Source organism: Manduca sexta, chromosome 17 (genome assembly GCF_014839805.1).
Source record: "Manduca sexta isolate Smith_Timp_Sample1 chromosome 17, JHU_Msex_v1.0, whole genome shotgun sequence".
Taxonomy (NCBI): domain Eukaryota; kingdom Metazoa; phylum Arthropoda; class Insecta; order Lepidoptera; family Sphingidae; genus Manduca; species Manduca sexta.
Window position 1 is genome coordinate 549,759 of NC_051131.1, and position 21,310 is coordinate 571,068.

A 21,310-nucleotide genomic window follows, 5' to 3' on the forward strand; every position below is an offset into this window, starting at 1 on the left:
TTGTTTTGCCTACAAATATGTTTATATAACTTTTTGCCCTAAATTAAAAATTAAAGAAGTTATAAGCAAAAATGTGAGAAAATGTTTATAAAAGTTTTGTTTTTGCTCTATAACTTTTTTACATTTTACAAAAAATTACCTCAAACTAACTTGTAAATGATCTTTTGAGGAAAATTGTTCCCTATACTTCAGTTTTATTTCATTCATTTAAAACGCTGTTACAGCGCTCCAAAGTTTACCGGGTTCGTCAATGCTCATGAGAATCCGGTCGAAACAAAATGTTTAACTTATTTTTGATTTTTTTTTATTGTAAATATATTATTAAAATTTTTTTGTTAAATTCGTACAACTTTACTTATTTATTCCTAACTCTTTTTTTGCCATAGAACTTACCAAATTTAACTTATTGAATGTTATGCAGGCAGAAAAGGTATGAGTTACCATTTGGGGATAAAGGAGAAAAAAACATATTTGCAGGCAAAACAATTTGCTACAAATTATGGCTTTACAAAAATTTTGTAAGACGTATAGTTTCCGAGATATCGCGAAAAAAGTGTTTTCACCCCTTTTTCCAAGATGGCGGCCGGAGGACAAGGGTGGCGACCCCACAAACTTGAGGTTAAGCTTCTATTGACCCCCCACACATGGCCAAAAATAAAATTGTGTCCTCCAAGAAATGCAATATTCGGTCCTTAAATTGTAACATTTCAATGGACTAAACGCACATTTCAAAACTCGTTTTACGCCCGCGGGGTGCGCGGTTGTATGCGGTACCCGCTGTATTGGCGGCCAACTATTAGAATCGTGCGGGCCACGGTAGCACCAGCGCGCTCTGTGGTTCGTAGGTGGGCGACTGCAGTAGTCGGTAGGGGAGGGGTGGTTACAGAAATCTGACGCCATTTCCCTCCATCGTGATCGTTTCTGATATGATATATAGCAATACCTATTAAAAAAAAAACTATCCAAAAAATATAACCAACTTCCGAAAAAAGAAGTCTTTTATTTCTCACTTTTTAGTTATACACCTAAAAATGACATCTCATTACATACACCTTCTGACTCAAAATATAAATTCCAATATGTAATTTCTAATGACTTAATTTAAACTTTCAATACGCTAAATATTAAAAACTGCAGATCTATGGAGTAATTATGTGGTCCATTATAAACATCGTAGCACAGTAATTTTCCTGATTTATTGTCTGATTACGGAGTTCTGGTGCCTATCTTTCGGCTTCATGATGAGCTCCACTTTACTAAAGGGTACTTTCTAAATGCAAATGCATTTGCATTTAAAAAGTGAAAAAAACAATTTGTAAAATTGCCGTTAAAATTTGTTAAAAATGTTTATTTTTTTTTACAATTACAAAATGATACATATAAACTATTTCATGATGAATTCTTATATATTTAATAATAGAATTCTTCATTTATCATAAATTCATAAATCATAAGTTACATTCCAATTAGATAATTAAAGCGAAAAGATCAAAATTGGTTGGTCTGACTATAAAGATAGCCGACGCGCTAACTCTACGCACACAGCTACGCAACGGCTCTGTGTGAGTGAATTTTGCGAAGAATTACCTATAGTTGACTTCACGCGCGGCACGTAAACGCTCTTAATACTAAGTACAGTGAAATCATTTTGCCGTGCAAGTTTGAAAAAAAAATAGTTAAGTAAATATAGGAAAAAGCAATTGACATACAATAGTAACAAAAATTAAAAAGGTTTATAACTGAATGTTTACAAAACTAAATAAGACTTTAATTACTATGATGATTAATGATTTTGAAAATAATTATGGAGAAAATATAATGTGTCGTGTCGCATCGAGCTTGAGACCGCCGTTTTCGCGAGTCATTCTCGTTACATCACACTATGGCTGGTATTAACATCGCTGGGTAACGCAAAAATCATAATATGAAATACTAGTACGATAGCACCCTTATCGTTTCGGTTTATTTTGTAGATAAGTGATTACAACGCCATAATCAGTTACGACACATTAAAAAACATAATATTTCGATATTTTTCTCCTCAGTCGGTCGATATGTCAGGCCTGGTGTTGTACAAGGTGGACGCGAGCCCGCCAGCATGTGCGGTGCGGGCGCTCGGCGATATGCTCGGATTGGCTTTCGATTACGAAAATCCCGACCTATTGAACTTGGAACACAAATCTGCTGAATTTATGAAGGTAATTTGTTTACTTATTTAGTTTTTAACGCCATTCAACCTTTTTTGTCTGTTCTGTTTTTTTTTTATATTTTCTGTGGACATTGTTAATTAATTCGCAGACTATAATATCGTTAATTACTTAATCTGTGTATATTATACTAACTTTTGGTTCGCGGCTTCGCTTGCGTGTAGGAGTTTTCCTGGATAAAGGTACCGCTATACATTTTCCCGGGATAGAAAGTAGCCTATAACCTCCCCTAGGTCAACTATCTCCATACGAAACTTCATTAGAATCCGTTCAGTAGATTTGTAGAAAACATACAGACAGACAGAAAAGGGACTTTGTTTTATAGGGAATATGTATAGGTTACAAAAAAAGACAAAGTTTATCTACATTAAATACTTAAGTCGATAAATGTATAAATAAATAATACCTATTCATCACGTAGGCGAACATAGTTGCACTTATGATAAGTCAAGGTACATAAAGTATTTATTTTGGTAAGAATTTGATAAATATTCTAAAATGAGCATTGTAAAAAAAGTATCTGATTTAATTATATTTATGGCTCATTATTTTGGTTATAGTGGCTTCTGTAACGGACTTTTATTTAGAACTATTTAAGATAAACAATCCCACGGTACATCATTTTTGTGTACTTAACTCCAACGGTTTCGACAGCGTACACCAATACAGCATTTTTTTTTCCGATTTACTTGATATGTATCGTTATGTTATGACCAAATTACACAAAATCATTATAAATTGTACCCTGTGTATTATCCTGGTGTATACCCATAATTACGGTAAAGTTTCATCCAAATTCGTTCAGTAGTTTTTTCGTGAAAGAGGAACAAACATACATACATACATCATCCATCCCCACAAACTTTCGCATTTATAATATAAGAAGGATATGATAGTAAGTTTTTCAGTAGGTGATTTTATATTCCCACGTCAGTGGACCGAATCGGGAAGATAATATAATAATTATATCTAAACGAATCTTGTGTAATTGGTACAAGAATAATAAGTATATTAAATAATTATTTCATAAGACGGCCTCAGACCCTTTTAGGCTCTATAGCTAGCAAGCATTTTGCTAGATAATTAGACATTAATAAGAACCACAGTAGGTTCGTTTGTAGTAAAGGAGTAAAATTAATTCGTAGTTCTTCAAAGTACTTTGAACCATATAAGAATAAAGAAAATGTAGTCACAATAAATCATTTTGGAAGAATAATAATATTAAATTGTTGAGAATAATATTATATATTTCAGATGAATCCTATGGGCACGATACCTGTGTTGAAAGATGACGACTTTGTTGTATCAGAGAGGTAAATTATATTTTTTTACCCTATCATGGTGTCTATATGAAAACCTAGATAGGTATAGTATGTAACTAGAAAAAACAAGTAGCTAAATAAACAAGGGCCCAGATACAACAAAAATGACGATGTTACACGTTACACAATCAATGGCTAACTTAACGGAGCTGAAAAAAAAGGGACCCCGATTAAACTTTTTGGGTGTTAGTTTTCACATGACGGTGACCTAAAAAAGGCACTAGTCAGGGTCCAAGGGCCCCGATGCACTAGCCCGCCTAGACCAACGGTAAATTCGCCCATGATAAAGCACATTATTTATTGTATCATTCTACATACATAGAGTTGTGACCATATTTCCCTGATCATATAATACTCAGTCATGCATTTAGTATAATATTTGACAGTAACGCCATAATGAAGTACCTGCTCGAAAAATACGGCGGGGAGCATCGCGAGCGGCTTTATCCGAGCGACCTGCGCACGCGCGCGATCGTCGACCAGTGCATGTTCTTCAACGCGGGCGTCTTCTTCATCAGGCTGAAAGTTGTTGTTGTACGTTTATTTCTTATAATTTTTTTAGAAGTAAAGTTATTTTGCAATTAACAGTTGTAGTATATTGCTCTTGCGCGCAGTGCTTACAGTAGCTACCCTGGCGAAACACATTAATTTTATCAACTTTTATTACCTACATGGTGCTTAATATAACTCCTGCGGATGATGATGAGGAAGTGACGACATCCCCTCCCACCTTTATTTTCGGTCACTATAGAACCTGTAGCGCCCCCTTAGAATTTGACGCCCTATGCAACCAATCACAATAAATAAAATAGATAAATCACTTAAAAAATATAAAGGAAACATTTAATATTACTTTCAGCTTCCAACAATACTCGAAGGTCTCAAAGAACCCTCGCCGAGGCAGCTGCAAGACGTAGACACCGCGTTCGGCGTAGTGGAGGCGTACCTTGAGAACAACAAGTACATCGCCTGCGATCACCTGACGTTGGCAGACCTCGCGGTGGGAAGCACCGCCGCGACTATACAGTGTTTCCGAAAACTAGATGCAGAGAGGTATGAGTATTGTCATAGATTTCGAATATCATTTTTTAGCCCTGTAATATGGCAGATTGTATGGTGCACAGCCCGAAAAGCTTTATTTTGTGTGATTTTCAAAATCCACGCAATGTTTAATAAGTTATAAAGCTTTAAAATTAGTTGTTAAATAACTAGTAGTAAACTGTGACGTCAACTAATGTCATTGGCCATAACGCTGCCATGCGTGACAAAGAAATAGCGCGATAATTCCCACGATGTTCCTAATTGCTCACAATATTTCAAATATGAATATTTAACTACAAATAAATAAATTTACCTTTTAAACAATTTTGATGTTGAATTCATAAAAGAATTGCTTTTTTGTATTATACTCTGTTACAACTTACCACGTTTAGAATTTTATTATGGTGAGTGAATTCAGAATATTTTAATAATAATATCAGCCCTGTATTATATACTTGCCCACTGCTGAGCACGGGCCTCCTCTACTACTGAGAGGGATTAGGCCTTAGTCCACCACGCTGGCCTAGTGCGGGTTGGTAGACTTCACACACCTTCGAAATTCCTATAGAGAACTTCTCAGATGTGCAGGTTTCCTCACGATGTTTTCCTTCACCGTTAAAGCGAACGATAAATTCACAAAGAATACACACATGATTTTTTAGAAAAGTCAGAGATGTGTGCCCTTGGGATTTGAACCTGCGGACATTCGTCTCGGCAGTCCGTTCCACACCCAACTAGGCTATCGCCGCTTCCCAGAATATTTTACTAGACTTTTAAACATTTGAAAGATGAACCTCAATTGTATACTTGGGGGGACAAATGATGACCAATTGACACTAAAAACTCTACAAGACAAATGTTATTATTATGATATTACATTTGTTTAATTTTTTAGATTCCCGCGCACTGCAAAATGGCTTGACTTGTTATATGAAGAGCCTGCGTTCAAGAAGTACATTGAACCTGCCACCAAACAACTCATCGAAATAATGCAGACCATGCAAGAAAAAAATAGGGCTTTATAAATAAATGATTCTTTATATTAAACGTGAAACAGTCAATATACATTCTGTTTTTCTTATGAACCTTCTTCTTTTCAAGGAATACTGTATACAGGACCATTTTGACATTTTGAAACAAACCTACAACCCCGGATCATGATATATTTCGTGGCGGGTCGAAATCTGGACAATGCCGCCCCGCCTTCCTTTATTAATTATACATTTAAATTAAATTTTGAAAATAATTTATGTGTTTAATGCACTGGACGTCTCAGTAGTCAAAGTTGCGTTAATCATGAGTTGACCGCTCGTCTGCCAAGTTAGAATTTGCCGCTCTTTGAATTCGCCGCCCGGGGCATGGGTCCTGGCTTGCCCCCCTCTAGATCCGGTACTGCTAACCTAAACCACATAGTTATAATTTTGATAATAACACTTTGCAATAAGTTACTTGACATGTAGATGTAAAATAAAAAGGGTAAGTTTCGAACAAAATAAATATCAACAGAAGTTATTTTATTTTCCATACCCTAATGCCACAACTGTACTACACTAATAGAAATTGTCGCAGCGGCAGTATCATGCAGTTATAGTTATGCATCAATGCAGTTAGAAATACATTCACGCACATGCCCTATAGGTACGTACTAAATTATAAAAAAATAAAAAGTAAAGCCGGTACTTTTGGTGAAAATGTTAGCAGAGATAAACATGAGTATGTGGTTTATTTTTGAATGCGATGTCAAAATAAAAATATATGGTAGGTACTTACAATAAAATAAATTAAAATTTTCAATCACCCCTATCACAAAAAACTAACTCATATTATAAGTACTTACTTAATAATATTTTGACACAAACGTCGTCATGTTAGGGGAATGTTAACGAATTATCCCCCTCCCCCCCTGGTTCATGACTCGGTTCCAGGAAACCTCTGTAGACCTGACTCTAATCCCGACCGCGGAAGTCATCATCTCCATAATTTTTCACTCATTGTCCCTTTCTTATTATAATTACGCATCATATTTTAATTTAAAAAAAGTCTGTATTAGAAAGTAGCCACAAAATATATCACGGTACACATTGTTATACATGAATCTGCCCTAACCTGTCTTCTTTTGAATGACGAGACGAACTTGCCGTTCGCTTGATCTTAAGCGACACGAGCCCATAAACAGTAGAAACATTATCCAACACGTTGAATTACAAAGTATTGGTTGGTATTCCACGACGCTGGCTATCCTGAGAAATGAGATGTTAAGTCTTATTATATCCAGTAGTTACACTGGCTACAATGTTCTTCAAACCGGAACACAACAGAGGCTACACACTACTGCTTGGCGACAGAAATAAACATTGCGATAGTACCTACCTAGGCGAACTGTCATATTTGAAAGACCTACCCCCAGTTTGCCTGTGTGCAAATATAAGTAACCTAAATATAAATTTTACCAAAACAACTTATTTAACACATTGTCAATTTATTTTTACACTCGCTATATTAACAACCCTCTATGAAAAAAAAAATACATTGTACTCTCTAGGAAGAATTCGGGAACGGTGAATGAAATTATAAAAGTAAATCAACGTTTTCTCTAGTCCCATCGCGGCAATGGAGGACTCTAAAAAACGACGCGCGGGAATGGGGCAAATGAGAATTACAACGTACACAGATAGGAATACCCACATAATACAAAAGATAATATGTCCTGCGGATGAATTTACCCAGAGATATATAAGAGCTAAATAAGTATCATAATATGATAATCTGTATACTAACATTGAAATTTGGCACGAATAGGGATAAATTTGCAATGACGGGAATACGTTACTGATTAACCACGATAAAATAATATGTTCACTTACCAAATAAAATAAATATACCAAATAACGTTAAAACTATAAGCTTTGCTGAATACTACTAACGCCATCTACCTGACATGATTTATTTACAATTAAAGCTATTACTTTAACTAGATGTCGCTGGTATACACTTTTCGAAGAAAGAAGATAGGTTTTTATAAATTAATGTTATAAATTATTTTATTACAATAAATCTAAGTAATTTTAACTTAAGTTTTATACATTTCTTTGGTGTTTATATTAATAAATAATAGCTAACAACGACATCTACATTTTATACGTTACAACTTTTAAGTTAGTTTTAAATTATATAAAAGCGCCATCTGTCAACAGTTGTTAATACTTTAAGTTAGACGTGGATTCGTGGAATGACCTTGCTGTGCAACTTTCGAACTTAGATCGTTGGAACAACGACATTCGCCGGAATCGGAATTTGAATGGCACGGTATCGCATGGTTGGCTGGTGAGCCGCCACAAACGGCAGAAACGTGTACGGCGAAGTGCGGTCGACTCGTCGATGCGCTGCTGTTCCGCCGCGCTTGTCAATTTTCAGTTTTTTCGAAACGCGTGTGTAAATAAACAAATTATTACTTTTCATTGCGATTTATGATGAAGTGATACAAATGTTTGTTTTATAATCGTGTCTTTACAAAGTGGAGCGTTTTGTATGTATCCGTAACCGCTTCTCGCAATGACAAGGGAGAGCACTCAGTTACCTTTTGAGAAACCGGAGGCATTAAAATGTTTCATGTGGCCTAATTGATGCCTCGTTTTTTGTATAAATAAGTGTATACGTTGATTTTAAGTACTACTGTGAATTGTTTAGTGACGCTTTTGAAGTTTAACCGTCGTTTCGACTCGGTCGTCAGTCGTCTACACGTTGAAAATGAGTGTGTTGAGTGGTTTGAGCAAAGCTGACTTCAAGACGGCAAGCGATGGGCTGCTGGAGTTGCCCGAGGAACGGCTCCGGAGTATCATGCGCACGGAGCCCATCACCTCCGTCTACCACGTAGAACAGACACCCTTTGCAAGGTTAGTCGCGACTCGCGCCCGCGCACTTACTATCACATGTTCTCAGTCGAAGGTGGAATGACCTTTTTTTACAATGATCGTACAGCCACTTGTTGTGACCGTAGATTCTTTTTGGTATGACAACTTGATGCAGTTTTCAGAGAGTTAACAAACTTTTGTAATAGTTAAGACGCGTATTGCGTAGTCATTAATCTTAGATAACTTAGTATTTTTACGGTCGTCGTCGATGTAAAAATCGCCAATCACGATTAGAATAGTGTGTCACTGTAATGAATACTAGTTAACAAGTGGTTGATTTTATTGGTGCTCAAGATAGCGTACTTATAGCTATTACTATTACTATTAGCCATAATTTCAGTACACTTACAAAATGGCGTGGTAATTATGTTTATCATTTTATTAAAGATAAAAAGTGACTGATGATAGTGGAAATGTTTGATAGGTGTAGATAAGTCTTATTTTTATATTAACATGATACTTAAACTGTGCTGTGATACCATTGTTCTATAAACATGATATGGTGTTATCTTTTACTGGAAACAATGCGAAAGTAATAATTATAGCTATGTAATAGGCAAACCATTCAACTAACTACTTAAAGATAAAGTTAGTGTGTTTTTCATATTACCTAAGTAATAACAATAACTTAATATTTATGTTTCCAGAAATTTATTAATCAATATGAGAATTCCAAATAAAATGGCTAAGGCCAATAAACTCTGTAGAAATAATTATTTTCATACTTACAATGCGTGTAACCTAGAGAAAACTTATACGTAGGTTTAACTAAGATAAACAACTGAATAAATAAGTGTTACTCTATGCAATGTTGCATTTTTAAATACAAAAATATTTACATTTCATATTGTTTGTTAATACATTGGATAACACATTGTGAAAGATACTCATACTTAAATAATTATATTCATGATATTGAGTCATCTGACATTTCCAATATTAATTTGTAATCAGGAATTAATTTACATTATTTAGAACATTGACAGGTGCCATTCTTTACACTCAGAATACAAGTAATATTTTCTTTTTTATCTGTGTGCAATTAAATATTAATAACATAGACAAAATAAAGAAATCAGTTCTAAATGACTAAGCACATTACATGATTCAATACATAAAATTTGTCACATATGGTATTTATTATGACAATACAAAATTGAAAATCGAAAACATAATCAAAAAACGTAAAAACTTTATGAAAAAAAATGCAACCTATTTATACCACAATATCATCTGAAATAATAGAATTAATTCTAAATAAAATTCTATAAAACTTTCAATAATCTCTGTAAAATAATCATTAGACAGGTCCATGGTATGGAATTTGTAAAGTGTAACTTTTTCTTTACATTTAATTTTTTCTCTTCCCTGAACATGGTATAGAATGTAATGATGTAAATTGTTCATTTATTAGTTGAGCTTAATAGTTCCTGGAAATTAATTCCATTTATAAGTTTAGACACATTGAAAGATATATAAAATTTTTAATTGCTTTAAATGTTGTTATAACATAGTTGTTCACTAGGATTTATATATCAAGTTCAAATTATGAAATTAGTTCTGAAATTTAATTTAGTGATTGTTTCTCATTTAATAAATTTGTCAGATACATTTTTTGTATATAATACCATACACCATTAGACTTCAGAATTACCAGGTTTTTGTTTGGGTTGTAAGTGCAACCATTTATAAAAATACTGACATTAATTATTTCCTTTTACGAAACATAAGAAACATACTTTTGGATTTATAAAAATATAGATGACAGTTGTAGGCTTTAAGAAGGTCACTGACTACAGTTGTTGCTATCGGTCGTTACGAGCTAATCGCACTTTTTGTTTGGCTGTTGCCATTTTTCTCTGGCTCCCCTCGCACCGCGCCGCGACGTCCACGCAACCGGTTTTGTGCGGCTAAGACCAGTTTGCGAAACGAATTGCTAACTAACGATTTTGAGACCATATTTTTTTTAAATACTTCCACTTTTATTGTTTGTAGCTTTGGACCAGATTGTTTCTGCCTACTCAATATATAAAAAAATATTATTATTCCTTTAATACATTCATGGCTAAGAAACGCAAATTATTTATTTGAAACAAAGGCACAGTGCCTTGTTTATATTTGACGATTATGTTTGTAGTCGAAGATTTATATTTTACCAAATGTGAGCCGTTTCGGAATCTGTTATCTCATTGCGTTTGTCAGATTGCAGGGTGCTGGCAGATAACTCGGCACCGGAAACTAGGCATAACAGATAAAATAATACCCTAGTTACAACAAAAGCGCTTCCCGCAAATTGTTACGTCACAAAATACTGACCTGACATTCAGTTCTGAAAATGACTATTTTAACAGCGTTTTTTCCGTCTGCATGAGCAATAATTCTGGGTATTCATACGGCACAGGATGATCAATTACCTGTTCAATTTGCTAACTATCCTTTTGTTTAAACCTTATAATATTGTATTATGTGCGTCATTAAAAGGGCTTGACCTAAATTGTGTATTGTAATTAGCATTGTTAGATAAATGAGTAGCGTGTATCGATTTAGGTCGTCGCATCGTAATGACCTGTTCTGTCACCGTTTAGTGTTTACCGTGTTTGTTTCCTGGTAATTTTCCATAAAGTTATATCCCATGCAAAGTGTGTTGCAATAGTATTGTACATTGAAAAAACAAGGAATATACAAATACAGAAACATTTATTCGCACAACACCATGACACATTCAATTCACAAAAAAAAAATGAAAAAAAATTGTTATAAAAACACACACACCAACAAATGGATGAAAATATAACAAGTAAATATATAATTTAATTACATTACTTAATTCCCTCAAGACATTTGTTTATTTTGCGCTTTTTTGTGTATTTATTGAAAGTAAATATTGTGTTAAAAGGTGTTATACATCGTGTCGCTATCTGTAGATATGCTTCCCGAGATCCAATGACGCTACTGCGGGCCTCAGATAATGTGGAGACCATTTATTGTTACAATAAAAAACTCTCGTATTAAACATAACATCTCAACGAAGGGAGGGCGGTTTGCCACTTATTTTCATTAATTTCAATTACAATAGTTGACATGAGACGTTTCAAGAAAACTATAAAAACATCGTACGTGTTTACTGAGAGGACTTCACCTCGCATGTAAACGCAGCAATTACAAAATCAAAGTGTAATACATTACGTGTTACAAAAGATTTAGGCAGTTATGGAAAGAAAATAACGTTTCAAAACCCGTTGGCGAGTAAAAGGCCCGATCCCAAACCGGATATGCAACTTCTTTCTAATATTTTCATACGAATGATCATATAAAAGTAACGTTAGATAATTTGGATGATTAGACCGGTCGCGGTGTGGCGTGTATTTTCGTGTATTACAAAAGTTAAGCATCGGAAATAGCCTGGGGTCAATAAGCGGCTAGTTTAAGTGAAATTCAACATTTCAACGAGCGTTCGCGTTCGCCGGTTGGCGTTTGAGTAAATGAAAGGAATCGTTTAGCGGTCGCCAGCGGTTATTCGCAATTTTCTCCGCGCGACGTCGCCCGGGGCGCCTCGTTTCCCGGGAGCCCAGCGCGACTCGCAGCGATAGCAGTTTTTGCTCGTCCGCCGTCGACGGCGCTGCACTGGCGAGATGTAATCTTGGACTTTCTACAGCTGAGCGGTTGCCGAAGCGGTTTCACTTTCATGCGGCGGCGGAATGCGGCCGGACCTCCGACCCGCGCGCCTTGTCACCGGCGCCTTACCTCCGCCCTGGCTGCCCTCGTCGCCCTTGCTCGCTACTGCACTGCTGCACCACCAGTGGAACAGTGCGTTCGGCAGCGGGTTAATTTAGACCACCATCGGCCCGAATAGTCGTGCGGGATGCCGGCGTCGGCGGGCAAGCTATCCGCGCTAATATCTTATTCGTGTCATTAGTGCGAAATGCCAGCCGTTTGGCACCCGCGGCGCCGGCCTCAGCGTTCCCTCGCGGCCGATGCACCGTTGGGCCGCACCGGCTAAATTCGGGACAGTTGCATCACGCATCACTTTCGGTTTCGTTTGTCACGCGACTATTTTAGATCGAGTGTCGATTATTAGAACGCCGTTTTTAGCGGTGGCAACCCATCGGTAGCGCGGGCCGCGTTGGGCCCGGCGACTAATTCCCGAAGCGCTTAGGAAGTCGGTTTAATCATTTTACTAACAGCGTAGCGTGGGTGTTCTCGCACGAACGTGACGAATAATGTTGATAAAGGACGTCGTGAGCCGTGAGCTGGGTGTTAGGTCCGTCGGGGCTCGGGGGCCCGCGGTGCGCGCCGTGCTGCAACAATGTCTGGTTTGCGGAACGAAACCTGATCCTTATGCAGCCGCGTGCGAGCGAGGCCAGCGCGTCCTCAGTCATACTACATTATATACTATTCGGTTTGAAAAAATCCGCGATCGTGACCTGTTCGTTGTTTCCTTTCCTGCTGAGCTTTTTTGCTTGGTGTTAGAGCATGATTTATGTTCACGTAAATACAACTAGTAGTCGATAGTGGTGTTTATTGCAATGGTATCCCATGAGTATGTTCGTATGAGGAATATCCACCTGCGCCGGGGAGCCGCTCGTGCGGGCGGCCCATTGCGCAAGCTGGGTGACAGCACAAGGCACGTGGGCGATCGTCGCCCAGATCGAGAACAATCGAGTGTTCCATTCAAATCGGACGGAGGAATGCGGGCTTTTGATATCGTTACAAAACCGTGTGTAACGGTGGGCCAATGTCAACACGGCTCCCGCGCTGATTCTAGATTGTGCGTATGGTAATGAACATGCCCGTGTCTACTGCTTAGGGTTACCATCTGCCTTAATCACTCCGGAATTGTCCCAGTGAGCAATGTTTTCGGGTAAATCCTGTGCTGACTGCTTAATGTCTAGGTTATCACAAAAATTATCGATTCGTGGGAAAATATTTATCTCATAATCGCTAAAACATAACACAAGCTAAATTGAGAATTTTATTACCAGGTTTTGGAGGACATTCCCTTTTATCCCTAGTCCAAATTTTGTCGACTTTGTCCAGCGTCAGCGTTAAAAGACGGTAAGCCTACTGGCTGCATCGAGTATTCACCACGCATTCGTGTAGGTGACTAGATTTTCCGTTGCTCGGCTCGGTCGCATAATGTGGCTACACAGCTCGCTCGCGCAGCGAAAGTCTGGCCGACCTTCGGCATCTAGATATGGGCGGCCAATATCTATCTAGGATCTCGAGACACCTGATACCGCGACACGCCGACATACATTATACACGCAGTCGACATCGCAAATGAATCTAGCGATGACTAATTTTAATTTGATTCCCGGCTCATTACTCAAATACACGCCGCACCGTTGACAACTAATTCATATTTATTACCTGAGTGCGAAAGGTGAAGGCGGCATGTAAACGGGCGGCGCGGACATAGTTCTCGGAATCAGTCGGATTGATCGCATGCTTGCCGAGATTATTCTCGAGATGTGATCGGCCGGCGACGGCGTTGTCCTGTCTATCGTTGACAATATTTTTAGTCCTAACAATCTCGAGTACTCGCGCGATTGCATCTCTTATCAGCCGTGTGTCAGTCGCTAATTTTAGAATACGATCAGATGGAATGTCGAGTAGTCGGCGCTTTCGTACCGCCTCGTCGTCGATCCGCCGTATCTCAGGCTGCACGCGTGGAATGCGACTGATTATCTGCTTGCATATAAAAATTCTCGACTGCACAGAAAATATGATGTTTACATTATACATAGATGGCCCACTGAGCCGATTAGCGCGCCTCGCGCCTGAATCAGACGCCCGCGTGAATCACAACCTCGCCACAGTAACAATGATGTAACGATACATGGGCTTTCCCAAGCAAGCTCACAAATTCGGACGACCTTAAAACCAGATTGCAATGTTTGCATATTGAAGTGAGCGATTTGTGTCAGCGAATGTCGAATTTCGAATGCGTTGGACGTATTTGTATGAATAAGCGGTGTGGCGGGCGCCGGACCGGCACAATAAATACGTTTCGCTATCGATGTTGATAAAGGCGCTAAATTATCTCGAAACTTGGTTAATGTATCGGCGATTTCTCTTTTCATGACTCGCACATATTGCGACGAGGGCACGTTATCGGCGTTCGTTATCTGGTGTTGCGAATTGGCGTCGGTGCAGTGTGTCGGCGAGAGGCGCGACAGGGCCCGCGCGGCCGGACTAATATTGACGCGAGGCGAGTACAATGTTTGCACGGTTGATGGATGCGGAGTGCGGACCGCGCCGCCGCCCCTGCCGCCCGTCGCCGAGATTCTGTGCGCGCTCCCTCCCATAACCTTGGTGCGAGTTCAGTGACTCGGCCACGGCACGCATCTCGCCCGTCTTTAATTGTACGCTTCCGGAGTATTTCCATCCGGGACCCGCGGTGGCGCGCTGGCGGGCGTCACGTTCCTTTGCATCCTTTTCGGTATCATAAATAAACATGACTCGTTGTAAGTCGAACGAAAATAGTGTAAGTGCGTTGTAATGTCTAAGCGTGTAAAATTTTATCGCGTCGTTGTCTAATTTCAAGCTAATACGCACGTCAGCGGTGATGGAGCCGGCGAGTGCTCGGTATTGGCCGTAAACGGCGCTGTTATTCCAACATTCCTGGAGGATTTATGGCGCGTCGACCGGCGCTGCGTAAATATAATTAGAGAGGCTATTTATCAGCTCGGCGGAAGGGCGCTCCGTATCGCGGCAGTAAATCTCGCGAGCCTCTGACGTCTCAATCCGGCGAAGAATTGGAATGTCATAGTTATCGCCAAGTCGGACCGGTGCCGGCCGCCGGCCGAGCGCCGCAGCCCGCGCCATACGTTACAATCATCCAGGATTACGGCGCTCGCGTCGCGTGTTAGTGTTTAGGATTAGATAAATTTACGGCGGCAGAGTGTTCCACATACCATCGTAAGTGACGGCCTGCTCGTTTGTGTGCTATGTGCTAAGTACAAGGGCGGCGTGGAGTGCCGCAGCGACGGCTGCGCGTGCGCACCGGCTTGGTAATTGGACCCGTCATCGATTGCGTCCACGCGTGTATTTCTGCTACCAACGCATAATGTGGCCCGCCCGACAAATATGCAACTGTTAGATATTCATGGGATATGAGCTATGCGCGATTTATATCTCGGCCGGTTTATAGTCAACATTTATAATTGTTAAGATTTTAAGGAACGATAATAGACCATGTTGTTACGAATTAAGGATCTGTTTTCATGAATTAAAAAAAACATTGTGATCTTATGTATCTAATCATAGTAAAGGAAATCAATTGATTGTAGGTATCTAAATAACAGCCATTCGGAATGGGAGTGTTGAGAACTGTGACTAATGTATGCACGCGAGCCCTCGGCTTGGGCCGGCTGCAGGGTGGTCAGGCTCGCCGGATTAGCATAAACCGTGCAGCACTACAGAAACGCCCCACGGTACGCCTCGACTAGCACCGAGGGCCTGGCGCAGATTGCGAATGACGCTTGACGAGGAAAATGTACAGGAAATATTTTAATGATAGACTTCATATAAGGTCAAACGTTTGTGGTGCATTTGGTTATACAAAAACATCACAAGTAACAAACTGGCGGTAAATCTCTTTAAACGTAAGCCTTATGTTTCCCACAACCACTTTATCTATTTCTGCCACCAAGCAATGTTTATATACAGATGTATAGGTTGACATTAAGCATACCATTATTCCAGATGATGTTATATCTGATATGTTAACAAAAATTCATTTTTACATTAATTCAAAATAGTTATTTTTTCATTTTCCTATAAAGTATAAAGAAAAAGAAAGAAAACGATTACAAAACTGACTAATCCACATGAATTAAAGAGAAGAGTCAGTGTGCTGTTACGGAGACATGAATGAGACAGCTTTGGTTTGTATTGCTAAAGAAGCATGACATTTGTTGCTTCGGCAAAAATATATCTCAATAAGACGAGAATTTTAAATTTATGTTTCCTACCACGCGATTACTTGCATATAGTGGGTGACTTCATTAATTCTCGTACGAAAGACACTTCGCTGTATTACTTAGTGGAAGACGACCACGCGACACATTTCCTGCGCAAATATTTTGACTGTGTGAGATAACATCGCATTGTATAATTTGGGTCAGTCGCCGACCGCACCGCGAATATCTTTCACAAATTGTGCCCGTTTTCATTCTTCTGACACGGATATGTCATTGTTGACTTCTGGAAAGCACAACGCTTTGTTGGGTTTTGAAAAGGTTTTTCATTATCATGACATTGTGTTCTGATCTTTATTCGTGAATTGTAAGAAATAACTGGGCTAAAAGAATTCATGGAATTCTGTCAATTTTAGTACGTTTTTCTATACAGAGAATCTCAGCTGAAACGTGTCTTAGTAATTGTTAAATTGTTAATAGTTTTAACTTGACTGAGGAGATGACTGCTTATTCTGACAGTGGAATGTCGAGAGAAAAGTTATTTAGTTTGATTCTAGGGCTCTCTTTTTGTGTTCAGAAATACATTACATACATTTATAATTATCATAAAGATGGATGATGATATCTTTAAGACAGCTAATGTAATTGCCAGTTTAACGTAGCTGTTTCGAAGATTTATGTGTGAAACGAAATTATATCTGTAATAAACAACAAAAACATTATAGTGTTGGAATGCCACGCTGATTATTACTGACATTGAAGGTAATATAAGAAATCACATCTTAATTTCATTATATCGTTTTACGACGGACCTCTGTCGGTTTATTGTCGCTGGTATCGCGGCGGGTGCATAAAAATATACATTTCCCTTTGTCGTACGATATGCGAATACCCCCATGAATATTTAATGGACGCACGCCTCTACCGTGACCTTTATTTTGGCCTTTCCTGTGGCCCATTGTTTGAGTTAACTGCGTTATAGGCAAAAGCTTGTGGTTGAACCTACGATGATTACAGGTGTTTAGCGTCAGTCTTGGACGTTCGTTAATTATTGCTAAATCAGGTAGACATCTTGGCGCTATATTATATATTAATTCATTAATATTTATTGTTAATTTTTGCTAAACCTTGCAGATATTTCAATATCAGTGTAGAGAATTAATAGCTCATTAACAATGATTAAATCAATGTGTATTCACTTTCTATCATTAAGTTTACAGAATGCCTATGTAATTTATATAGCAGGTTAGTTTGATTATATTGTCTGTTAGTAGCGAGTGGTATTGAAAAATACGGTAATACGATCGCGGTTGATCGGTTAACTATGACATAATGATGATCCTTTTGTTACGGGCTATAACTAAGGTCAACTTTTTGCGCGCATTTATATCCATCAAACATTATCTATTCTAGGCGACAGCTTCGAAAAAAACAAACAATCGCCATGTTGCCGCGGTGACGCAATCGACAGCCGATCTAACGATTATCCTTACTGCCGGTGACTCATCTGGTTGCCAAGGAGGGTGTGTTGAAATATTTCGATTTTAATTAATGCTTCCCACATGACTAATCCGACGAGAGCTTTTTATTTTCATTTCTTTGTCGACGAGACGGCTAGGCGGCCGCGTGCCGGCCACCGCGGGGTATTGGCGAATGATTCATTAAGACGCGAGTTCAACGTTCTATCACCAACTGGAAAACTCATAGGACGTTGTTAACTCCTCTAAAAAGACCATTAGTGATGTGACGGGCGACAGTGCTGCGCCCTGCGCGTCGTCACTCGTCCCTGCTTTTTTGTCGCCCAAGCCAACTTGTCGTCTTCCTCATCGGCCGCTTTGATTAACGACCGTAACACGATCCCGTGTGTTTTCGGTGTCACCTACCGTTCGGCCCACGTGAATAGATTAATTCCGCGCCGCGCACGCCCACGCGTGGGACATGCGCGGACTCGTAAATAACAGATTAACCATGTCGACTGTCGTTTAAATCATTGACGGACAAAAACTCAATTTACTCCCATTATGTAGAGAAATATTCGAGATCTAATTTTCGTATATGGCAGTAAATTGCGATATTAATGCTCCGGTCCGGAATTGTTTCGTTTGTTATTGATGTAATGGCTAAACGAGCGGAAATTGCGCTCAATTATGCACTTATGGTTCGGCGACCGATGATTACGGCAAACATCGAAACGGCTCGGTGACAGGCTGCCATTTGAGAAATCAACATCGCACGCCGCTATGGATTTGCGGCCCGTGCAGCTGTAGCCGCGGTGGAGATTCCGCGCGGACAAATTTGTAGAACGAGCATCCGATCAATGTGCGAGATCAAACAACCGGTGTAGTGCGGAGCACGGATGCCTGCACGCCAAATGTGCGCCTCCAGTGTGCTCGCACAATGATCGCGCGTCCCTGTCGCACATACGCGGCGTGCGCATCATGCGTCCCGCTCACGCGTCAGTTTGTTCGATTTTGGGCGATGACAAAGCGTCACTTTCTACGGTGAGCACGCGCAGCGCCAAATGAAGTGTGTCGCGTACGCAGACAGCTGCGCGATAGACTCTGCTCTAATGTGCACCGGAAACCATCAATTTAGATAGTGCGCCGGATTGCCGCGCAGCTTCTGCCCGTAGGACGCGACCGTTGCGCGGAGGAAGCTGTGATTTATGACCTTCATTGTTTTGTGGCCGAGATCTCGCGCCGCACCATCCTCATTTCATACACCACCTCGTTATTCACTTGGACGTTGCGACACGATCTGATACATTCGTAATATCATGTTATTTGACGATAAAGAAAATTTTGAACAATATTGACGGGTTTATTTAATTCGAAGATCCTATCTCAATCCATTTACCGCATTATTATTCGCGCAACATCTGTCAAGCTATTCCCCTAACCTAAATCCACTTATGCGATCTCAACCCCACGATGAATTTGTCTCTATTAGGAGCGGTGGAGCGAAACGAAGTTATAGCAGCTGTTTTATTGCCCGCACTAAACTTGATTATTGCCGTGTGTTTTTGATCAACTAGTCTATATACTATAGACAGTTGTTTACCGGAGCAGTTCCCACGCTAACATAATGTTTACTCGGAATCGGATACTGCTTTTCCGTGACTGAGCGAGTATTCAAATTTGCCTTACGCCAAACCCGGCAGTGGCCAATTTGACGTACCATTGAGTAGGTGCAGCGCCGTTCTAACTTACCAACTAGCAGTACACATTGTTTATGAGCTGTATAGTCCTAGATCTCTGTCAAAGCTGGTAATTTCTCAAGAAGTTGTAGTAAGATAGGCGCTCGGAGAATCCATATGGCGACACTTTGTTGCAATATTGATTAAACCTTAACTATTCCTTGTATAAAAGCAGGAAGATGTTGGTTATGTAAACTCTGATGGGGTATCGATTATCGAGCAATGCTATGGACCAGCACAACGATGGCACAGTGTTCTGGTCGTTGTCGACCACTTTCTCGCGTCCGAGCGAATGGATCGCCGCGCGAGTATTGTTTATGAAAAGGGGGTCATAAGAAAGCGATAGAGGGGCGAGAGCCGGCGGTCACTCGCTGATATCTCCCGGCGTAAGGTCACGGCCGTCACACAAAAATAAACCGAACACAAACGTTCCGCGGGTAACCCTTAATGGAGCGTTTTTTATCGCTGGTCGTTTTGTAACAACGGCTTTTTGTTACGATCCGTGAACGTCGTCCGATAAATGTTGGCCGATTTCTCTTTTTGCTCATTTTTCTGTCGCTAATTGGTTCTGTGTTTATTGTTGTGGAATTTTTATGTTTGACCACTTTCAAAATGAGAAGCGGCCGGCATTGTTCGCGTGAATATTCATTCAGTGCGAACGTGTTTCGCGTGTGTCGTCGTGGGACGAGCGGCGGTGGAGCGTCTTGACCAATGTTGCCATATGTCCTGGCTTATTTTATATGTTCCGTTTTAGCCTCAAGAAATTCTTCTATATATATCGAGCACTTGCATACTGAGAGTTCGAAATCCAGTTAAAAATTCTTTAGCTTACTAAAAAGCCACAAGTAGCTGACATGCGACTGTAAGGGAGAGGAGGTTCCATTGACTGTTACACGTGCATTCAAGTTGCGATATTTAGATTATAGCATCTGGTAACACTGGTGGTAGCTGGCAACGCCGTGTGGCGAATCAGGAATGCGTTCGTGGATCATGCACACCGACCATCGCGCGCCGCGCCGTGTCGCTGTCGGTGTCGCGCGATCGCGTTTCATACGCGATGTGTCGGGCACTGCCGACCGGCTGCGGACAATCGCCACTTCGCGGTTCTTTGTTTAAATGTTTTCTTGCCTCAAGGTCGGCGCGCGGATGCCGATATCTTTATTACTTATTCCCATGCCACGAAATTATTGGTTCCACATTTGATACACTATTCATCTCAATAGGCGTCAAGTTCAATGTGGCTTATGCTTCGCGAGTTCCAATCATGGCGAGCAACTAGCGCGTTATTGCCTGTCGCTTATTACCCGGAGCGGCGAGTAGCGGTGTACGCGCTGCGTCCATACATCAAAATGGCCGGAGTGTTATGGATATACCTTGATGATTGTTACCTCCGAGGCTCGGACGTGGTTAGGTTAAATAATAGACATGTATTTTCGCGTTTTATAATGGAATGATGGTAGACTTTGCTTTGGAAATATGTTAAAATAACATGCAAAAAACACTAGTTTGATGTGTATATTTAGTTTTGTATTGACGACGATTCATATAATACAAACGGCAGTGTAGTTGTAAAGCAAGTTCTAGATCCCAGTTCAAGTATACACATAAAGGTTACGTTTCTTTGGTTGTTTATGTCTCCACAGAATTCTAGGCATTGTATATCTCAACTAAAATACACCTCGAGCCATTCTGGACTTGAAAAAAACATGAA

General features: G+C 39.8%; 2 protein-coding genes across 2 annotated transcripts in view; both read left to right on the forward strand.

Moving 5' to 3' along the window:
* Positions 1 to 2,045: 2,045 nt before the first annotated feature.
* On the forward strand, positions 2,046 to 5,649 carry LOC119189570 (glutathione S-transferase 1-like). The gene is made up of 5 exons (XM_037439645.1): positions 2,046 to 2,198; positions 3,462 to 3,520; positions 3,916 to 4,063; positions 4,389 to 4,582; positions 5,466 to 5,649. Exons 1-5 carry the CDS (start codon positions 2,055 to 2,057, stop codon positions 5,593 to 5,595), a joined length of 675 nt encoding a protein of 224 aa, XP_037295542.1. The 5' UTR covers positions 2,046 to 2,054; the 3' UTR covers positions 5,596 to 5,649.
* Positions 5,650 to 7,851: 2,202 nt separating this feature from the next.
* LOC115451782 (serine/threonine-protein kinase 17A) overlaps positions 7,852 to 21,310 on the forward strand; it is a 208,148-nt gene continuing 194,689 nt past the window's right edge. The window contains exon 1 of the mRNA XM_037439763.1: positions 7,852 to 8,463. Coding sequence (XP_037295660.1) covers positions 8,318 to 8,463 — 146 coding nt within the window. The 5' untranslated portion in view covers positions 7,852 to 8,317. The remainder of the gene's footprint in view (positions 8,464 to 21,310) is intronic.